General features: G+C 38.1%; 1 protein-coding gene across 1 annotated transcript; it reads right to left on the bottom strand.

Moving 5' to 3' along the window:
* Positions 1–418: 418 nt before the first annotated feature.
* Positions 419–17,307, bottom strand: syt9a (synaptotagmin IXa). Its single transcript, XM_036135728.1, has 7 exons — positions 17,265–17,307; positions 15,279–15,774; positions 14,259–14,814; positions 3,260–3,380; positions 2,990–3,161; positions 2,619–2,748; positions 419–1,058 (listed from the first exon to the last, which is right to left on the bottom strand). Exons 1-7 carry the CDS (start codon positions 17,305–17,307, stop codon positions 990–992), a joined length of 1,587 nt encoding a protein of 528 aa, XP_035991621.1. The 3' UTR covers positions 419–989.
* Between the last annotated feature and the right edge of the window lie 5,508 nt (positions 17,308–22,815).

The following is a 22,815-nucleotide window of genomic DNA, read 5'->3' as shown; positions in this document are numbered from 1 at the left end:
AATTTTTGCATTTCATAGTTTTAGGAACATGGTTACATATAACACATGAGGTCAATAAATTTCCTGAAATTTTTAATAATACTCCAATAAATTGCTTGCACTGTGATGAGGCCTATTTGTCAGATTAAAAACCTATCTTGAAAATAACAACCTTCAAGCAGGTATTAAGTATACTTTTTAAGACCATATTACTCAATTATTATTAAATTGGTCTAGTGCAATCTCATCTTAAATGTCGTTTTCATTATATTTAAGAGGAAAATCATTTGCATTAACAGAACTAAAGGTTCAAAACATAAGTCTGTGTGTAATCTGTGTTTCATTTGGTGAATCGGGTTACTGAAGTTAACTTTTCAATAATATTCTAATTTGTTGAATATGACTTTATGTGCAGATGTACAACAACCAAACAGGAAAGTACAGCGATTATTTTTTGTATTTCTTTATTCAGTTCTAACATTCAACATATTTTGCTTACATATACTTTGTATGTAAATTAATTGTTACTCCACACCAACAGACAGAACAACACACTGCAATGTAAAAATAGAAACAGAAGCAAACAAACTAGTAGATATCCCACCAAACCATGACCTCATGCACCATTTCAACACCAAATAAAACAAAGGAACATATGGCAGTTCAACTGGTTTTAAGTACATGTTGCAAGTACAGACTCACTTTTTTTAAACAAGTACCAAGACTATGTAAAAATAAATAACAGTATTGTCTGTATAAATGCAGGAATTGCACAGACTTAAAATGTCTGCATACACCTGTTTTTCTAAAGAAACATCATAAAAAAACATCCAACTTTGCGATCATTCTACATGCAACATAAGACAGTTTGCATTTCTCCTTTCCATAGCTGTTATTAAATTCCTGCATTTTTAAAACCATTTTTGAACAACACTCAGCAGCACGCAGCAAGAGCTTCACGTTAATCAGTATTTTGATTCTGTTTTTTGTCTTCTTTTCTTTGCTGAAGGCTACGGAGAAGGAGGCGCTTTTAGGGAATTACAAGATCCTCCCTGGCTACTGCTTGTAGTCCCCTGGTACTGTAATAAACAGAAAAGAAATAGAACAACAGCATGGAAATTAACTGATATAGAAATAAGATAAATTAATAGAGGAACTCACAAGCAAGTCAGAGAAGCTAATGGATATTGATAAAAAGCAAAGCATTTATTTTAAATACCTTTTTTCTTCCTCGAACCTATTAGCAAATATACTTACCACGACAAGAAACTGAACTGGGCAGTAAAACAAAGCAGGAAAGTTTGGCCTTTATTTATTTTTAATACATTTTCTACACCGACTGCCATCTGCAAGCAAAAATATGAAAGCTTTTCAAAACAAAGTTGATTATTTGGCATGTGCATACATAAATATGCACCTCCGGGTGGTACAAATAGAGATTTTGGCTGTTTAGTGAGTAAGAGAGACTGTGCGGTTTATGGAAAGAAAAATATAACTTGGCCTGGATTCACTTGGGTATGTGTGTAGTTTCTACACAGATTTGGGACAGATAGCCTTACGTTTGACTCTGCAATTACTGTATTTCTGAAGATAAGTGCTCGGTTTACACAATTACTACAGGTTTCAGAACAACTGCAAACCATCAACTTTCCACTGTTGAGCTTGATCATGCAGTTGTTTTACCAACAAGCTGTGGTTTTGGTCTCCACTTTTGTATCATGCTCTCATTTTCCAAAAAAAAACAAAAACATCTAGTTTATTCAAACACAATTTTCTAAACTGCAGCTGTGCTGCCATGTTCACTTTAAGAGAAGATGCTTTATTGCTAAGAATTTATTAAGACAAGCAAATCTCATTGAATTTTCTAACCATTATGAACTTTAATATCAATCACGACAGTAAGAAACCCTAAATGCTTAGAGCTGCATCTGATATGTTTGCACTGGATGAACCAGATGTGAAAGATGTCTTGGTTTTGTTCTCATCTGTTAAAAACCAAGTGAAAGATGCACTTGTTTTATACGTCCATCTCTTATATATTAGAGATGGTCAAGCTTTATCATTAAGTATCTTCTACCATATCAAATCAAACATATTTTTTGCAAACAAAGTTGTATCTGCGGCAGTTTTTAAAAGGTTCCTTGCAAAAGCATATTGATGTGTCAGTAAGAGCTGAAAAGCTTACCCATGTCTTTGCAGTGGGAAATATTTGATTTTTTTTGTTCAGTTCCAAGCCACAACATTTTGTTTACCAATAGTTGTGTCAGAAGTAAATTTTCTTTAAAAGATCAAATAATCACCAGTTCACTTGCTTTCATTGGAATGTGACTATACTTTATTTCAAATATAAGTATTCAGAGATCAAAACATTATGGTCTGTAGCTGTGCAAATAAATCAGTGCTGATTATATATTTATCAAATGTATCAATATAAACCGTAAGAACTTCAATAATCTGTTAGAAATTCGATTGAAGCAACACTACATTTCAGTAACCAAGAAGAAGGATCAAGCTTTGTAAAAGTTCCCAGTTTTGAAATGGTTAGTGGCAAACAAGAACAAAATGTTCACAACTGAAACCTGGTCAGTCCTTCACGCCTGGAAACATCTGTCATATCCATTATTGAGAAGCCAACTCACCTCAACAAGAGGATGCCAGTGGGCGACAGGTTTCCGTGGATATGTGAGCATTTCACTCCAGTGTTCTCGACCGAGGCTGTCTGCATCATTGCCAACTCGACACACACCAATGACCTCATTATGGCCCACACTATAGGCGCAGGAGGAAGAGAGAGGAGAAAGAATGTAATCTCAGCTTGCCCTCCATTCTAGGTCAATGCCATGTTACATTTTTTATGAGAAAACTTTTATAAAGCAAATGTCAATAATATTCTGACTTTAAATCAGGATGTACACATCCTTTAAAAGTGCTTTGAGCACAGTTTTATCTATTTATCCTGGTAGCTAACTGATGCAGATATGGAATGAGTTGTAATTTAAAGTAACCGAACCGATCATAGTCCATCACTGCTATTAAAAGGCTGATCTGCTCAATGTTTTCTGGAAGGACATCAAAGACAATAGCCTCATTATAGACTGGATTTAAGGTGTTTCGCTTCGTCGATGTCTTCCTCTTCTTTAGTCTCCGGCCCTCACACATCAGAGAAACCTTCACATATGGATCTTGAAAAAACACACAGAAATAAGGATGGTGAGCATTCTTTTCTGTCTTTAACACCAGTGGACCTCTCCAGAGATTGTCAGTATCTCATTTAATTTACCGGATGCACCAGTTATATCCATGGCCTTAAGATTACGAGCTTGTATCATGGTGATGGTCAATCTGCCGGCTGTAGGCAAGTAGCAGAGGGAAAACATCAAATCCCCAAGGTCCACGTTATCCTAGAAGACATCAGAAACACGTTTACTACCACCAAAGTTTAAATCTTTACATGCTACTTATGTATGCATACTAGCCAAAGGTGAGCAATAACAGCAGGATTGTCTGACATATATTTACAATGCTTTTCCCACCTTTTTTCAAACTAAAGAGTCCTGTCATATGCTCGGCTCTGATAAAAGCCTCCCGTATTTCAGCCAGAATGCAGACTGCTGCTTAGATTCAGCTCACTTATCACCTGCACTGAAAATAGCTCCACCAAAAAGTGAGAACCACAAAAGCAGACGAAATGTGTGGTGAACACTACTCCTACACTCTAATATCTTGCTGAGTTATGGACGTGTTTGTTTCATTTTATGTAAGTTCAGCCTATTTAACGTTTCCATGTTATGCTGCAGACATTTCATGCTAGATTATTAAATTAAGAAACATAAAATCAGAATATAGGGATGCACTATTCTATTTTATTCAATGCTAAAAGGGGGTGAGGAGGTGCAAAGATCTGCACTCAGGACCCAGCATTTGTGATGAAAAGTTTAATCTTGCAAAAGTCTTGAAAAGCAGTTTTACAGTATATCGAGTCTGTACACTTCTTTTTGAATTTCAGTTACAAAATCACCAATGTGTGGCAGGGCATTCCACCATGTGATCCCTGTGTGAAAATTATTTTGTGTGATCATTGCAAGTTTTCTCTGTGCCTGCAGGGTTTTCATCAAGCAGAGCAGTTTCAGCACATCCTCTAAAATGATGCATGTTAAATTAACTGTAATCAAATCTGTCCATGGATAAACTGATGATCCTTCTTTTGAGTTAGCCCTAGAGAAGCAAAGACGCATGTCAGCTGGGAGGAAACACTCACATAACGCGTTACGGCCTGGATATGGAAACTTGAGCCTGTGACTTGGACAAAAGTCACACTTGATTTGTAAAAACATAAATACCAATCTTAACTTAGCTCCACACTGTAAAAGCTTGAGACTTGACTCGGAAACAATGTCTGGGTTTATTTTATTTAATCGGAAGTGAAACGAAGCCAGTGAATGAAGATAATTTCATTATATGAATAATGATGATCCCTCTGAGTACTACATGCAAATAATTGCTTGACATGGTAATGTTGTGCACAGCAAGTATGGTTTCTCTCTAATGTGTCTGCCAGCATGTGCCAGTGGTTACCAGCAGTTTCTAAGATGGTTTGTTTTTCTACTTATGCTGCACTCATAATAGATACGCACGTCTTCTCCTACTAAAGGGTCCGTGTGGTGCATTAACCAGGATTGAGGTACATGGTTTGATAATAGTGCGAAAGGTCTCTCAAAATGAACCCTGCATAAAGATCTTTGTTTCATATTAAAACAAAACAAACTTCTCATTGCTTTAACGACTTATTCTCTAGCTGTTACATGAATTTCATGACAAAGAGAATTTGCATTCTTCAAAGAAAAAGTACTTCCTGTTATATTTATCTAGAAGTTCTACTTTTTTCCCCTCATTCAATCACTACATTGTGTCATGCTCTGCGATTTGTAATGATTAGTATATTTGGAATTTTGGAGTTTTCTATTTAAACAACAAAGTTTAAAATTACAATCTAGTAAATGGGTTCCAAGTACTCTTGAAAAACCACTGACTGAAAGTAAGCAGAAAAAAGCCTCTATCTCTATATGATGTATTGTGTAGTAAAGGAGTAGACAATTTGAACACGGGGATTAAGAAGTGTTACTTATGTCAATATAAAGATTCTAAGAGTTTTTCAAAAATAAAAAGACGTCCTGTTTAATTAAATTAGACATTCAACATGATCCGTTTTGGTGGCCTTAGGATTGCGTCTCTGCTATTTGCCGATGACGTGGTCCTATTGGCTTCATCAGGGCGTGATCTACAGCTCTCACTGGAGCGGTTCACAGCCGAGTGCGAAGCGGCCGGGATGAAAATCAGTGCCTCCAAATCTGAGACCATGGTCTTGAGTCGGAAAAGGGTAGAGTGCCTTCTCCGGGTTGGGGAGGATGTGCAACCCCTAGTGGAGAAGTTTAAGTATCTTGAGGTCTTGTTCACGAATTAGGGGAAGATGGAGCGGGAGATCGACAGGCGGATTGGTGCGGCGGCTGCTGTGAAGCGGGCGCTGTACCGATCCGTTGTGGTGAAGAGAGAGCTGAGCCAAAAGGCCTAGCTCTCGATTTACCGGTCGATCTACGTTCCTACCCTCATCTATGGTCACGAGCTTTGGGTCGTGGCCGAAAGAACGAGATCCCGGATACAAGCGGCTGAAATGAGTTTTCTTTGTAGTGTGTCTGGGCTCTCCTTTAGAGATAGGGTGAGGAGCTCAGTCATCCGGGGAGGACTCAGAGTAGAGCCGCTGCTCCTCCACGTCGAGGGGAGCCAGTTGAGGTGGTTCGGGCATCTGGTTAGGATGCCTCCTGGACGCCTCCCTGGTGAGGTGTTCCGGGCACGTCCCACCAGGAGGAGGCCCAGGGGAAGACCCAGGACACGCTGGAGGGACTATGTCTCTCGGCTGGCCTGGGAACGCCTTGGGATTCCCCCGCAGGAGCTGGCCCAAGTGGCTGGGGAGAGGGACGTCTGGGCCTCCCTACTGAAGCTGCTACCCCCTCGACACGACCCCGGATAAGCGGAAGACGATGGATGAATGGATGGATGGATGGATGGATGGATGGATGGATGGATGGATGGATGGATGGATAAAAACAGTCACACAAATTAAGGTACTGAAAATAGTGTTGCTGTTTACTGTGTTATTGGGCTTTTATAGCTAAGAGACACTAGCATAAAACAATGAGATTACTTTATATGCAATATAATTAGTTATCTAACAAAGTTAGGGGTTATCTATTTATTTAGATAGCATGGTTCAGAACCCACGAAGAACCTCCGGGTTTTACATGCTTCATGTCCCACTGTCAACATGCATCATCGAAATGCACAACAAAGGCAAACAATTTTTGAATCTGCTTGAGGTTCCAACTTAAAAAGCAAATAATGTTTGATTATTGTTAGTAGTTTTTCATATTACAATAAATGTTTCTTTTCTTTTTCATCTGTGGAATGTTATGCATTATTACATTAGGTTTAAAAGGTAAAGTCATCATCATAATAAATAAATAAAAATCCCCTTCAGCAGTAAAAGCTATGCATATCATGTGTTTGTATTACCAATGCCATTTTCCATATCAGAAAACATAACACATGTTCTACCATCAATATACAATCTGCTTCTGCTTTGGAGCTCAACGAGCCGAATCTGGCAACAAAACAAGCAATATGGTCCCTCCCTCTGGCAATGACACTCAATGAAAATTCCATCATTTATATCAAATCATCCCTCCTGCTGTAGTTACTGAATCTCCTACCTTTGTTCTATTGCCCAGAGGTAATTTCTGAGGGGATTCTGTACAAATTCTGTGGAAAAGGCATTTGTGCATGTTTTACAGTCCGTGTTCGAACAAGGCATACAGTCTGTGAGCTGTATCTGGTTTCTCTGAGTACTGGTGGTGTGAAAGAAAAGTGTGAGAATGGATGATGTTGGATTCTGTTAATCACTGGTTCTCATTATCCACCTTTCACATGGCTTTTTCTTCTAAATGGACAACATCGACTTGCAATTAATCAAGGGCATAAGTGTTGGCATTAGTCCACATAACAACCATAAGCTGGGAGTTTGCAGAAAAATATCAATACGTTTGTCAATACCCCTCTGAAGTCTCTATCTGGCAGCATGCTGGTAGAATATAATGTCCATTTTTATTGCTATTTTTATGTCTCTGTTCTCTTCCACATTGTAATATAGCTAAAATGTTATTGATTTATAGTATTTATTGATTTTTAACTTCAATCTAGTTCAGTTTCAACAGTTGAAGTACAAATGGTTGCATGAAAAGGACTCCTACACTTTCCTACACTCAACAGAGTTTGTATGGAGGGCTAAGGGGGACAATATTAAACAAATAAATATATCATGAAATAAATAAATGTAAATATACCATGAAATAAAAAAAATTACCATTAAATAATGAAATGTAAAATGAATTAAATAAATGTACGATTTCTTTATTGAATACATCATTAAATGATTGAATGTGACATTGAATTCTGAAATGTACAATTAAATAATTAAATATGCCTTTTAAATTGTGATATTAGATAATTAAATGTATTTTTTGTTAAATAAATTAATTTGAATAATACAGGAATAATACAGGCATATATTATTATTTCACTTTGTATTTATTTGTTTCATGGTGTCGCACAGCAAGACAAGACAACTTCTTCTTTGTTGAATATTGACTCAGAGGTGAACATTTTGCTGTAAAGTGCAGAAATAACTTCAATCATGTGTTGCAATTTGTTTACAACACAGTAGTTGAGCAACTCCAGCCTCTATATCCCTAGTTTGGTCTGAAATATCCAGAGAAAGTTCCAGAGAGAGCTCGCTGTGGTTGTAGTTCAGGAAGCAACATTAGGCCTGCCCACTGGCTAACACTGGCTAAAGTTCTCTCACGAGATATTTCAGACCAAACTAGGACCATAGAGGCTGAAGTTACTAACCAGTGTGTGATAAACAAATTGCAACACGTTATTTCTTCACCTTACAGCAAAAGATTTACCACAGAGTCAATCTTCAACCAGGAAGAAGATATCTTTCTTGCTCAGTGTGAAGCACCTAATCAGGCGTACCAGTGCCAAAACAAATGCTAAACCCAGTACAGCCGAACAAGCCAAGATAAAGATAGCCAGAAAGATGACACTGAAAGAGACTACATTAAAATTACAGGAGGATTCATCCTCGATCTCAATAGGACAAAAAGAGGTCTCCCCTTTAACTTCCAAAGAGAACCAAAAACCTCTATCCCCACGGACACCTGTCCAGACCGCACCCACCTCCCCCTTTTCTCCTCGAAGCCCAGATTCTCCCTTCCTGGAATTCACACACAACATGAAAGAGATTTTTAAGATTGGCCAACAGTTGACGTCCTCTCCACATAGCCATTCTGAGAACTCTAGCTCTGTGACTAAACCAGCATCTTCCAAAGGCCGCAGAGCCCCAGATCCTCCTCCTCTACGTATCAAGGAACATGCCTGTGCTCAGGACTTTCAGATGACCTCTCTGTGATACACACCGGGCCTTAGCAGCAATCTTATCAGATCTGATAGTTTCCAACATCAGCTTGTGCCTTTTGTCAGAGATAGCTAGGAAATATCTGTGATAATATGTGGCAGAAATAAGGAAACCAAAAGGATAACAAACAGGAATAAACTATCATACTTAAAAGTCATGAATTTTCAGATGCAGCCTACCACAAAGACAATATCAACCACTAAGTCATATAAACTGGCTTTATTAAACATTAAATCTCTGTCAGGAAAATAACTTTTAATCAATGACTTAGACACTGACAATAATCTTGATGTTATGTTTATAACAGAAACATAGTTACACAAATTTAATGAGGCACCTATTGTGATAGAATCAACTCCTCCAAACTACAATTTTATTTGTGAGAGCAGACAGCAAAGGAAAGATGGAGGAATGGTAACATTGTTTTGTGATTCACTAAAGTGTAAAAAGGTGTTTCTTGGAAAATTCGACTCTTTTTGAATGTTTGGATCCCAAGGTAGAGAGCCCCGTACAAACTATATTCTTAAATGTTTACAGGCCTCCTAAGTCCATTTCAAACTTTTTAATGATCTTAATGGCCTCATATTTGTGATATGTGTTGATTATAACTGTTTTATTATTGTGGAAGACTTCAACTTTCACGTTGACAACCCGGAAGACAGAGGTGCAAAAGAACTGTGTTACACACCTAGATACCTTTGTTTAATGCTGTTAATGTTAAAGTCCACACACAATTTTAGACTTATTCATCACTAAGGGTCTAACCATTTCCAAGTCAATGTAACTGATGTTGCCATATGTGATCATTTTTCTGTTACCTTAAAAAGCATAATTTCCAGTGACTCATTTAGCCAAAGGGACATCATAATAAAACAAATCTTTAAGGACAATGCCACTGAAACTTATATCCAGACTTACTCTGCTACTTCAACCTTATGCTGTAACTCAGTAGATGAACTAGTAGGTAACTTTCAGTCTAATTTCTCAGACATCATTGACTGCATTGCTCCAATTAAATTGAAGGTTGTTTCTGGGAAGAAAAGAATCTCCTTGGAGAAGTGCTCCAGCAGTTAGACATGAAAAAGGGGGGTGTTGAAAAGCTTAACGCAGGTGTAGAAAGACTAGACTCCAGGTTCACTATGACAGCTAGAAAGAGAGCATTTACAGATATAATTAAAAAAGGCAGGGGAATCTTTCTTCTCTGAGATTATCAACAAAAACATTAATAATGCTTGTATTTGCCACGGTTAACAGGTAAAGAAATTCCCCTGTGTCCGTGTCTTCTGAACTCCATTCCACCAGGGCCAGCAGGGAATTTGCCAACGTTTTTACTGAGAAAATCCTAAAGATTAGAGGATCAGTCTGTACATCCATATCAAGTTCAGAATCAAAGCTGTCTCCAACTAGAACTTATCTTGACAAAATTTCCCCGTTCACCCAAATAAACTACAAAAGCTTAGAGTAAATTGTTCACCAGCTAAGTTCCTCCTCCTGCTGCCTTGATGTTTTACCCACAGCTTTCATCAAGAGGGTTTTGCCTGTGATAGCGTCTGATTTGACTCAGATAATGAACACGTCCCTTCTGTAGGTGTTTTCCCCCAGTACTATAAAACAGCAATTATCAAACCACTGTTGAAAAAGAACAATTTGGACAAACTACTTCTGCAGAACTACAGGCACATCTCAAACCTCCCTTTTATCAGTAAGATTATTGAAAAAGCTGTGTTTCAACAATTAAACACCTTCTTAACAATGACCAGCCGCTTTGATGTTTATAAGTCAGGTTTTGTTGCTAACCACAGTACAGAGATTGCTCTTGTCAAGATGTTGAATGACATCCATATATATGCAGACAGTGAAAGAACCACAGTGTTGGTACTATTGGACCTTACTGCAGCATTCAATACCGTCGATCACCATAACACCGTAACACCAGTTACCATAATTATGCAGAGGACACACAGCTCTACATCTCCATGTCACCAGGTGACTATGAACTCATTCAAGCTCTGAGTAAATGCTTAGAAGAAATCTATGCATGGATGTGCCAAAATTGTCTTCAACTGAGTAAAAACAAAACTGAAGTAATAATTTGTGGGCCGATAGAGGAGCGATCAAAAGTTAGCACACAGCTTCAGCTGCTTCAGCTAGAAACCACTGATCAGGCCCGAAGTTTAGGTGTAGTGATGGACTCAGACCTGCACCTCCAAAAGCATCTAAAGACAATTACAAGGTTGGCTTTCTATCACCTGAAGGACATTTCCAGGATTAAAGGACTAATGTCTCAGCAGGATCTGAAAAAACGAATGCATGCGTTTATCTTTAGTAAAATTGATTACTGCAACGGTGCTTTCACAGGTCTGGAAAAAAAGTCCATTAGACAGCTGCAGCTGATCCACACTGCTGCCCGAGTCCTCACTAAGACGGAGAAAGTAGAGCACATCACCCCAGTTCTAAAGTCCTTACACTGGCTCCCTGTATCTCAGAGAATATACTTTAAAATACTTATGTTAGTCTATAAAACACTGTATCAACCTTCCAGACCGCTAAGGTCTTCTGGATCCAGCCTACTCTGCATATGTAGAACCAGAACCAAACACGGATAAGCAGCATTTAGTTCTTATGCGCCACTTATCTGGAGCAAACTTAAAGAAGACTGTAAAAGTGCTGAAACCTGAGTTCTTTTAAATCAAGATTGAAAACATGTTTGTTTAGGGTTGCCTTTGACTGTTGTAGTTAAACTGTTAACTGAAACATCATTAGTTTAATTTTTTAGCCCAACTGTTTTTAATATTTGCTTTTAGTTTCCATTTTCGCATGTCTTATTGTTTCAATTATTCTACATTATATTCCAACTTGCTTTTATTCTATTTTATTTTCCTATGTTTTAAGCATGTAAAGCACTGTGTTGTCTCTGTACTGAAAAGTGTTATAAAATAAATTTGCCTTGCCTTGCCTTACTTTGCTTTGCCTAGCAGCTGCAGCAACGGACCGTTTTGAAACTGCAGTCTGTGTGTATGTGTTGTTCCGATTTTAAACATTAGGTGTCATTATTATTTATTGTTCCTTAAATACCCCCCCCCCCCCCAACCCTCCATCAGTTTGGGGCATAGTGCTGTCATTATAAAATATCAACAGTTTCCGCAGCAATATCATAAGTACTGTGCTTAACTTAGCACCAAAAAACATCCAGGATTCCACAAATATTGACATTACCCACTGTCTGACGCTATGGGTCAGAGGAGAAGTGTGGTCACTACACCAGTTTGGCCGGTGGAGGGGGAGTTTAGTGAGGAGGAGGAAGGGGCAAGCTGGGGGTTTGTGTGCGCTGTGGATCAGGCTGGTGCAAAATTCTCTCAAGAACTCAGATAAATGCGCATCAAACTTCAAAACACGTTTGGGGGCAGTTGGTGGCAGAGAGGGTTATTTATTTATTTTAAACAAAGTTTAAAGATGAAAGGGCTCCAGTAGAAAGGCCACTTTTCTCATCCAGGGCAAAAAGACATGAACTTGAGCACCTGTATTCTATCTGTGCACATGCCTACCATGATATGACGGCCACTTCATTTAAGCTACCAGATGGAGGAAAATTGTTTCTTAAATGTAGCTGTCACATAGAAAGCCATGTTTTGCACATCAGAAATCATGGCAGTCAGAAATGCTGTTTAATCATTTTGGTCGAGAGGAGTCTCTAAAAAATATGTTATCAAAATGTAAATTGAGGACTACATGCTTTCATAACTGTTGAATCAGTCAGCCACTGAATTTGGATTTCTCTTAGACTCTTAAAGGTGCACAGCCATGTTATTTGACACGTTTTAAATGTATATGTCTGTAACTCTCTCTGTTTGCATACAAAGTTTTTATGAAAGACTATCACGTCCTGCTGGCATATTAGTTATTATTTTGGTGTCTCATGCTTTGCTTTTGCTCAATGTGTTAGTAAATAAAGCCCTTCATGTTTATTTATAATAAAAATGGAAGTACAACACTGCGCATGCACAGCAGGGGATAAACCAGGAAGCAGCTAACGGCTATTAGCATCTCCCAGCAAACTGTGGAAACCAAGAAGAATGGTCCATAATCCCATGAAAGAAAATGCAAAAAAAATATATGACTCCAAGATAGAAAAGACTGGAATAGCGCTGGAAATATAAAAAGATAGATGGATTGGTTCTAACGTTGATGCTGTGTCTCTGTATCTAGTTATGAAGGGGAATTTTATTTCTGCGTAATGTTCTGAAATGAGGCTCCTAGAGTTGCTCTATATCGGTTTATTTAATTAATAACGGTTGGTCTTTCAGAGGAGTCATGCTGGGTCCATCATTATTTAATTTAGATTTATTAGTCACCAAATGGCTTTCTAATAGTTCTGTGGTACTGCCATTAGATGCCGCCACATCTGTTTACATCTGCTCATCCTGGTGCTGGGGTTGTGTTTAAGCTCATAAAGGACTATCAACACACTATCTGGATGGCTGCTTGGTGAATATAACCTTATTTTATCATAATCAACTGGATTTTAGTCTTTTTAAAAAGCATATAATGTGGCTATATGCCTTTAAAACATCCACCTTGTCTTTTATGAAGTATAGAAGTTTATTGTATCTATTAAATAGTATAATCCCAATCTATCCCCATTGTTATAGAATGACTTATTGCTACTGATCTGCTGTCTGGTACAATGAAAAAATATACAATTTCTGTATTAAATATGGTTAATCTATATTATACAGTATCTGATTGATCTGAGATTTGTGAATATCAAGGAATGTGCTTTGACCCATTCATTGGTGTTTGTAGCACCAAATATGCTACACTGACTAGAACCATTGCTGATCAAAACCCCTTCTGTTCACAAAATTAAAGTTAGAGGTATGCAACTTTTAAAATAGCTTAAATTTTACAGAAAGTTTCACCAAAGATCAAAAATCAGCCTGGACATTTTTTTTTTATCTTTAAATAACAAAAAAAAAAAAATGTCATTTGTTTATAGCTATAAACTCTGAAGAAAATGACTTCAAAGGATCCAAAGGAATGAGGTACAGACATAAATAATTTCACATGGATTGACTTACCCACACCGACAAACTCTAATCTACCAACCAAAAAACTAAATGATCCACAAAACTACAGTAATGATCTTCATTTCAAGCAATAGCGGGTGTGATCCTAAAAATATCTTCACATCAGAATTTTGTCAGCCATGGACAGCTACAACAAATAAACTGATGTGGCAAATGCTCTTTTATCCTGGTGATTTTTCAAAAGTCTTGCAAATGTATGTTTAGTTGCAGGGGCCTGGTTCCAGCAGAACTAACTGAACTTAGAGAAATAGCAGCAGACACAGACTAAAATGAGTCATATGTCTGGCAGCTATGACCATTAGAAAGGATTATGTTAGATAGGCATCTAAAGAACACAGTTTGTGTTTTTTTCTTTTCTTTTTTTCAATTATATCTCGCTTCTGTTGGTTACAATACTATTCGACTTGACTGTAAAACAACCCCTTTCCAGTACTAGCCTAGAGTGCTTCTTTACGCTGTGAAGAACCTTAGAGCACAAGTGTTTATAGGAAAAGTGAAAAGAAAAGAAAAAAAAAATATATATATATATATATATATATATATATATATATATATATATATATATTTGCTTAAATTCTAGAAACGCATACCTTCTTTTTATTATTTTCCTTTCAATAAGCACTACATAAATTAGTAACCGAGATCTGAATTATGGTGCTTACCGATGAGACATATTGGACTTCCCGGCAGAGTTTTGTCTCTCTGGGAAAATCTGCCAGATCCAGAAAATTGTCCACCACCACTTGGCCGATGATATCATGTCGTGAAAAGCGATCAAAGTCGTAGACGCTGAAATGTAGCTTACGTGTGGGAAGCTCAGAGTAAGCCACGGGGAACAGGAAGACTTCATCAAACACAGGGTTGAGTGTCTTACGGTGCACCTTGGTCTGGTGTTTGGTCTTCCGATCAGGCAGCAGGTAAATCTTAACATAGGGATCAGAGGTACCAGAGAAATCCTTGGCTGGGAGGTCCTCCGCTTTGTGAATTTTAACTATCAATTGTTCCAAGTCGCAGTCAAATTTAAGAATAAAGTGGAGGCGCCCACAGCCCCCACCTCTGCGGCTGCCTTCGTCCCCCTCAAGGGAGCGCTGCTTGTACAACTCGGGTTTGAGGCGGCCAAGTCCCAGACCCATTCCAGTAAGAGAATCCTGTCTTTGGAACTGTGCCACGTTGAAGTCTGGGTTAGAGAGGTTCATATGTCTGCGAATGGAACCTTGACTGTGGAGAATAAAAAGATCAATTAATCATCTTTATTTTGCCATTGCAACCTACATTCCAATGACATTTGTCATCTGCATTTAACCCATCCCTTTTTTAAAGGGCAGTGGGCTGCCGCAGTGCAGTACCCAGCGAGCATTCTGGGACTAAGGGTCTTTTCAGGGACCCTGAGTGGGTTTCTATGGAATCCGCATTGGGGATTTGAGCCATTTCCATGAATCAAGCGCCCTGCTGTAACCACTAGGTCACCACTTCCATCAAAAGTCAGCATATTAAAAAAAGTCAGAATACATCAAAAAGAATTGTCAGCACTAAGCTTCAACATCATTTTTTCCCTTTGTTAAGGGAGAAAAATGAGGGCAATAACAGTAAAGGTAAGGTAAAGATAGTTTTCTTGAAACATTTTAAGGAAGACCTATTAAGCAAGATGGTGAGGTAAAAATAACAAGAAAACCAATACTGACCCCATTTCTGAGACTGAGCAACCACCTGGTGCCGGTTCTGTAGTCTGCCTCTGTATCCGGGGGTTAGTGTGAACTCCGTTCTCCCGGGTTTTACTTTCAGCATCCAGTGGTATGTCTGGAGATGTGTGGCTTATCTTCATAGCTGCCTCTGGTGTGGCCATCACCACAGGTGGGGGTGACACAGGAGTCATGGGAGCCTCCACAGACACAACAGAGGCCACAGGGGTAGGCTCTTTGGTGACAGAACAGTGTGATGACTTACGGCGGTTGAGTGTCGGAGGGTCTACAGCAGCATAAACCGGCTGTTTGGGTGCAGGCTGTGAGGGCAGAGGGCTCATGGTCGGGTTTATATGCCCTTGAGCCTCCTTGGTTGTGGGTGAAAGCCCTCGCTCCCTCCATGGTATCCAGCAGAGTTTCCAAGAGACAAAGAGGGAGACCCCAAATAGGGCCAAGCCACAGGCAGTGACCACCAGTGATAGCAGACTCACCGAGATATCTAAGAAAAAAGTAAGGGGAAATTAGAATTAGATTGTGATTTCACTTGTAATTTTATTTCAGGCCAACGCTACATCATTGCAATCACAGCTTGACAATTGAAAGGTAAGAATATTATCAACTTTTAATTCAACTACACTATTTACCAGTGGGTTATTTAAATGTAGTTTTTGCTACAGAAATCCTATAATTTAGCATGCTATTTATGAATTACTGAGGAAAAAGTTTGACTAGCATTGTTTTACTCATTTTTGGTGTGGTGATGTTTACTCCAGTATTAACTTCCATAAAGTAAGAACATGTTCACTGGATTTTTTTATTATCTTCTAAGCCAATTAATTCCGGCCAATGATAATTTTTTTTTTCTAAACTTGCTGTTTATTCATTGCAGTAATACTAAATCATTAGTATTGCCCTTTTTTTAATTTACACTTTTCATGTTAAAATTATATGACTTTTTCTCGAGGAAGAAAAAACTTTTGATCAAACATCAAATTTCAGACAATGAAAATCTGCTACTTACACCCAATGTGTTTTGTCTCACACTGTTCAATATGCTTTATTTGTCAAATACAAACACTGGATTAATAATGTGCAGAAAAAAACAACAACTAACCAATGGAGAAACCTTCAAATATCTCCAGAAGGCCTCAGGTACTGCCGATTAACACTACATTGAAAAGTAAAATGAAAGACTAACTCCATGGAAGCAAAGTGCAAAGAAAATAAATGTTGGAAAGCACTGCATTTTTATATCCTAAGTAATGTCTTATTTACCTTCCTCAATCGATAAAATACTTTAAAAATCTTTAAAACAACAGAACATAGTTCTGGTTCTTGTATTTCTTCTATTCTTCACTCTGTTATCTGACACAGAGGAGGAATGTGCGCCAGAGTGTAATTTGGTTCTTTTTGCTGATGATAGAAGAGGAATGGTTTGCGAAAGCTAAGGCAGTCGTAGTTTTCTCATTACACTGTACATTCACATGTATAAAAGAAATGTATCACTTTGTAGGAGCAGAGCTGATATCTTAGCTAACTCAGTCCATGATAGAGTACCCCAGGCTGTAAACATTTTGAAAATAAATAGCCACATGTACATTTGTAAAATTTCACGATCGGATTAAAATGTATTTAGATTAAATAATCAGATTGCACCATTTATATGGGCACACAATCAATGCGATCATAATGTGCACATATATGCACCTGGCTTTGTTCAGAATATAACCACTCTGACATGCGCAGTTATCAAATTCCCCTAAAAAACACAGAAGAAGTACTTCCGTCTTTGCTAAACAACAAAAACTAACAAAGCAGTATTAAAAGAGTTTGACTTCCGAGTGCCCAGGATGAACTTGCACCATGTTGTAATTACAATTGAAACGTTACTGAGTAAGCAACAGTTTTGAGCTCTTTTATTTTTTTTAATAGAAAGGTTGTATCAGGAGCCCCGACAGTTTTGCTTCCCGACATATTTCCGCCACTCACCAACGCGGAAATACATCACGTTTACGTCGGGCACTCGGGTCATTTTGACACATTCATAATAATCTCAGCCTGACAAGCGTTTAGATGCATGTTGATTAGATTAAATCGGCATAAACCACCACTATCATTGGGGCCTGCCCTTGCAATGCAAAAGATAGCAGAGCTTTGGCTCTGGATTGAGAACCACACACCACATGCAGTTTGGAAATTTTCTAGTTTGGATTACAATTTAATTCCGATTGAGTTGTATTCCGATTACTTTTGTCCATGTAAACGTAGCTACTGTGAACCAGAATGTACTTAAATATTCAGTGTATTATTTTGAGAGGAAAGGAAGATGAAATGCAAATTACAGCAACCCAAAAGCAGTGCCATCAAATGAGACTAAAATTGTTCCTGTTGTAGACTACATCGTCTAGATCAAAACTAGATCTAAAGTTGTTTTTATTACCTAAATGTTGAAATAATGAATAGATTATTTTAAAGATAAACCATTTAAATTCAAAGATCAACTAACAAGCTACAAATACACACTGCACTTTCTAGAATTTAGTTCTTATAAACCTGTGAAAACCTTATAATTGTATTAATCTTCACAGTTATGTAGAACTTTGTGTTCATTTTTATTCTTATGACAGTACTGCTTTTTTGAATGTATGGCAAGTATACTAAGACTTTAATTTGATTACTTAAAGGGGCAAAATCCACTTTTCTAGCCCTTAAATACATTTTGTTATGTGCTTAGAGTCTGCAGGAGTACAGAACATTTTAATGCAGTCTGTCCAGGAACTGCATAGATAGCTTTATGTTCCACCATTTTTCATTTACCAGAGCAATTCTGTAGTTCAAGCTGACTTGTAGTCAAAACTACAAGTGGATAAGTCAAAATGTTCAGTTGTTCTTAATACCATCCCCCAGCCAGCATGCCACAAAAACGGCCGATCCGGGTGGAGTCCTCTGCCCCCGGGAAAGGGGTTGAGTGTGAAGCGCCTCCATTACATTTAAAGAGTCCATACCAAAATGATGCCACTCTCAGACACAACTCAGAACAGGGGTTAAAAGGGAGGAAAATCAGATGTCAGTAAATTAATAGTGGGGGTAAATTTAACGAGGAAAATTGCAGTTCCACTTCACATAGACTACAACTGAATTAATTACTTGTAAAAAAGGAAGATTTAAAAAGCATATGTCTAGTTTAAAAAATGTTTATTCCATAGTTTGCGCCATAAATGTATACACGTAACTGTTTAAAAAATGTCTCTATCTATGTGTCAAAATCAAACTAAGAATAATATATTGGCAGCTGGAGTGGTTCTCTTCACGTTTGCTCCATCTGGCCTGGCATTCACCATCCTGGATGAGGGCATTTGCTGAACCACTGCTGCCATCAACCTTATGTTGTCCTGCTATAGATGATACACTTAGCCCTGTCTTTCAATGTTTAATCCTGTTTCTCTCCTAGACACAGCTATTGGCTACTTGTATACTACAACAAACTGCATGTGCTCTCTTTTCATCCTCTAGACTTGAAATCTAGCTCAAATGTTTTCTCCTTAGTTGTGTTTCTCTCCAAGATGAAGCCACTAATGGACCTAGCACTGCCATTCTGACCTCTTTTTGTCTTCTCAAATCACAGGTCGGTCATGGCAGATGGCCGTTCACACTGAGTCACACTGTTTAAAGGGAAGTTCTGTATCAGCTGTCCGCCACGTACATGGCCAGTATGAGGGAACTGCTGCTGCTGTATAAATAAACTAAACTGAATTAAATTGAATTGAATTGTCTTGAACATGGTGTGTGCCTCTCTGCTGGCAACTGAGAGTTGGTCCCACAGGAGACAAGCCTGATAACTAAGAAATCTACCTCCCATTCTACTTTTAGAGTCTACTGCTCTTTTATGAACATTATGGTCATGGTGTTTCACATTTCTACCTAACTATTTTAGCATAAGTATCATGAAACCCTGGTTTGTTAGTTCCTTTTTTGTTACAAGAATTTTGTATTAGATGCATACTGTAGATAACATGAACTAGCATAATTTCTTAAAATGTTTTTGTCTATATCAATCAAGATGCAATCCTAAAGGAAATATAGTATTTTATTTTTGCTCCTTTTGGAAGGGTGCTAACAAAGTTGAATGCATATTAAATGTTTTTCTTTGCCATAGAAAGGACTCCTGGATCAGTGCTTCTGTACTTTTGTTTGTGTGTATGCCTGTGCCTGTGTGCTTTGTCTTCTCAAACCCCCCCCTCCTTTAGTCACGGCAGATGGCTGCTCACAGTGAGCCAGATTCTGCTGGAGGTTTCTTCTTGTAAAAGGAGAATTTTGCTTCACGCTGTCGCATCATGTGTGTAGAATTGCTACAAAGTTAGACTCAATAAAACTGACAATCCCCTGTTGCTCCATGCTCTTCCAGTAGGATTTATAACTGCAAGTTAGTGATTTTTTTGCAGCCAGCTGGGTTTTCTTAAAAATGTAGTTTTTTTTTTTCATTTGAATAATAAACAGAATTTTAGTTTATTATTAAAAGTTTAGTTCTTGTTAAATAAATGATTGCACTCTTAGCACTTTACTTTTCATTCCCTCTCTTCTGCTTCTCATAATTCAAACAACTTTAAAGACATGTTTCATTGATGTCTTCTTCTGCCCCTTTTTATGCAAACCTTTCTGATGTTCTTACTACCTTTTTATTGTTGTGCTTTGCATCCCACTACTCACACTTGTCGTAGTAACATATTCCTGAATACGATGTAAATGTCTTCCCTTTTGTTCCCTTTTCGATTTTCTTGCTACATTTGATTAGATTTTGTCCCAAGGGACACACAGAGAAAATGTCACTTACTTTAGACAGTACCCATATCTTTTGTTGAAACACACCATGTTTTCTTGCAGTGTTTAGTGCCATTCAACTAAGTCCTCCATCTGAGACATTTTATTTTTCCAACATGCAGCAACATTTTATATTGCAATAACAGTCAATGAGGCCCTGCAGAATGGTCCTTTGCTATGATTTAGGTTTTCTATGGAAGAATAAACACAGGCTGTATATCTCCATCACATAGCATTTCCAATGTGTCTGCTCAATTTGCACTGGTCCGCCACTTTCAAGTGTCCCTTGTGAATTTATGAAACCTTTGGCAACCCATGTCTGGCTAAGCTTTGGACAGCACTCCTTAAATGCAGCTAGTAACCCGTTCCACCCTGCCTCTCTTTGTGCACTGCATGACTCTAAACGCTCATCAGTCCTGGACATGTAAGTGCCTTCTAAAACCCCACCCTCCTGCACTGTGTTTTCTAATAGCTGCAGTACCTGCTAAATCCACCTGACCATGTCTATTTTTGGATATGTGGTGGCAGTGATGCACATTTACCGTTTTTATGCTGACTATGCAACATGCCAGTAGTTGCCATTTTAACAGAGCAAAAATAGAATTTAGTACAATAAATCTGTGTATGCATTGTGTGCTCAGAGGAATATATAGATTGGGTTTTGTAAAATACCTTGATGGAAATCTTTGATCATGTGCGGTGTGGTCCTATTCTATATTAGATTACTCTGGCCGTTTTATACCCTTTGTATATTTTTTTGTCGCTCAGGAAAGCCTTCCTTCAAATCGTACTCCCGGTGGGGTGGCTGCCTGAGCTTTGCTTAGTGAGCTTTGCTCAGTGCATTACTTTGTCTGTGTGTAGGCGCAGTCATAAGAGTTTAGCACAGGAACTTAGACCAACTGTCCTTTCTGTGCTGTGAGAGTCTGTGAACACCAGAGTAAGTGTGTGATCAGGGAGAAACTGAGGGATTTGCCATCTGAGGATGCTGAGCCCAGCTTGGCAGAATGCCGAAGGACTGACTGGTAAAGAGGAATCCACAGACATCTGGGAATACTCTGAGACAGCATCACAATGGAGAAGGTGGACCAAATTTAGAGCACAAGCCCTTCAGAGGTGCAATAGTGTAGGAGGTGAACAAGTGCTTAAATAGAAATATGCAACGTCTAGTTCTAAGATGTTTTTTTGTTCTCAATGCATAAAATACAGCATTACTTGATTTTCCCGTTGTTAATGAAAGTTAGTATCCTAGGGATAGCACTTGGATTTTAAATGATGCCCTCCAGGTCTTGCTTGTTTACTTGGAGTTCATATCACCAGAGCTCAGTTTTTAAAAGCTTGGCCCATGGTTAAACTGGGATATTTTAGGATTCTGATCATCAGCAGTTTGTGTGGACTTTTCAAAAGCAGCAAGGAAATTTGTCACAATGCTGGTTTATAAACAACCTATATTCTTACCTACATCGTTAGCGCAGTGATTTTTTATAAGGGATTATAAGGGAAACTTCAACTTCACACAGCAAAACTATGTTCAAAATGCAAAATAAGGTTGGATTTGAAAGGCAAATCATTTTGTTTGTGTTCAAGATTGATTTTGTTTGTGTCACCATATGCCAGACACACCAGATAGTAAATCATTTGCTTCTACAAAAGGAAATGTCAAGGTGGTAATTTGATCTTATCCTTGATACTATTAAAGCTATAGAGCAACAGGTTACCAGTCCAAAGTGGCAGCTGTAACTCAGAAGGACTAGGAGGGCACATTAAAAAAGTCCGGGGTCCTCCGGGACATCCAAGAAAAAACCTGAAGAGAACAGATTGTCCATTTTAGAGCAGCCTTTCGGACACAGAAACCAGAAATGGAGCATAACTCAATAATTATCATACTGACAGAGATGAAGATGGACGAAAGCGCTTCAAAAGTAACACCAAGTTGGTTCTGTGGAAGTATACAGTCATGTGTAACCCAGTAAGGCACATCTTTTCAATTCTGTTGAGGAAGTTCCGGGCTAAAAGCTGACAGATAAAGGGTGGATCTCATTTTCCCCCTATTCATTTGCTTATTCAAACTGGCATCCCTAAGACCAGTTTTAAAAGATAAATGAGGACTAATTGAGCTATGAACATTAATACAGTTTGATATAGCTTAATATCGCTACACTTGTCTGACAAATGGTCCTAAATATGTGATACTTGACTGACAGGTACTATTGGCAAAGTCGGACAATATGCTTAAAACCTAAATAATTTGTAAAAAATAAAAATAGTCTTGGCTAGTCAGAGGTTTTAGATATGCTTTTTTTCAATGGCTTTGTCATTCTGTTATGATGCTAACGCCATGTTGAATAAGCTCACCCAGCTCTTTTAAATGAATATTTAACATCATATGATCAATGAACTCTTGTCTACTTTCACAGCTCTACTCTTCTAAAAGAAATAAAAATAATAATAATAAATTCAATAAGGAATGTGATGATAAGGAGGTTTATTCAGGAAGTTAAGAAGAAATGGATTTGGGTAAAAAATAAAAATGTCACAGCAAGAACAGGAAGCCCCAAAATGGCACAATTTTATAAATCATTAATCATCACAGCCTAATCTTCTAGAACGAACTATGTTTGGGATGATTTGCAGACATTGTGCCCAAGCTATACCCCAAAAACTCTTTTGTGCGACGCGCACTAACAGCAGAGCATTCAAAAGAGGTTCAAAGCCTTAATGTGTC

The sequence above is a fragment of the Fundulus heteroclitus genome, chromosome 4 (genome assembly GCF_011125445.2).
Source record: "Fundulus heteroclitus isolate FHET01 chromosome 4, MU-UCD_Fhet_4.1, whole genome shotgun sequence".
Classification (NCBI taxonomy): Eukaryota; Metazoa; Chordata; class Actinopteri; order Cyprinodontiformes; family Fundulidae; genus Fundulus; species Fundulus heteroclitus.
This window is presented reverse-complemented; position numbering and strand designations above follow the sequence as displayed.

What these genes read in the sequence shown, in the direction of transcription:
- syt9a (XM_036135728.1), bottom strand. Translation starts at nt 17,307, where the DNA reads ATGACCCGAGTGCCCGACGTAAACGTGATGTATTTCCGCGTTG. An exon ending in AAGTCCAATATGTCTCATCG is followed by an intron (nt 3,381 to 14,258) that starts GTAAGCACCATA and finishes GATGTCTTCTAG; the next exon opens with GATAACGTGGACCTTGGGGA. An exon ending in ACTGGCATCCTCTTGTTGAG is followed by an intron (nt 1,059 to 2,618) that starts GTGAGTTGGCTT and finishes TGTTTATTACAG; the next exon opens with TACCAGGGGACTACAAGCAG.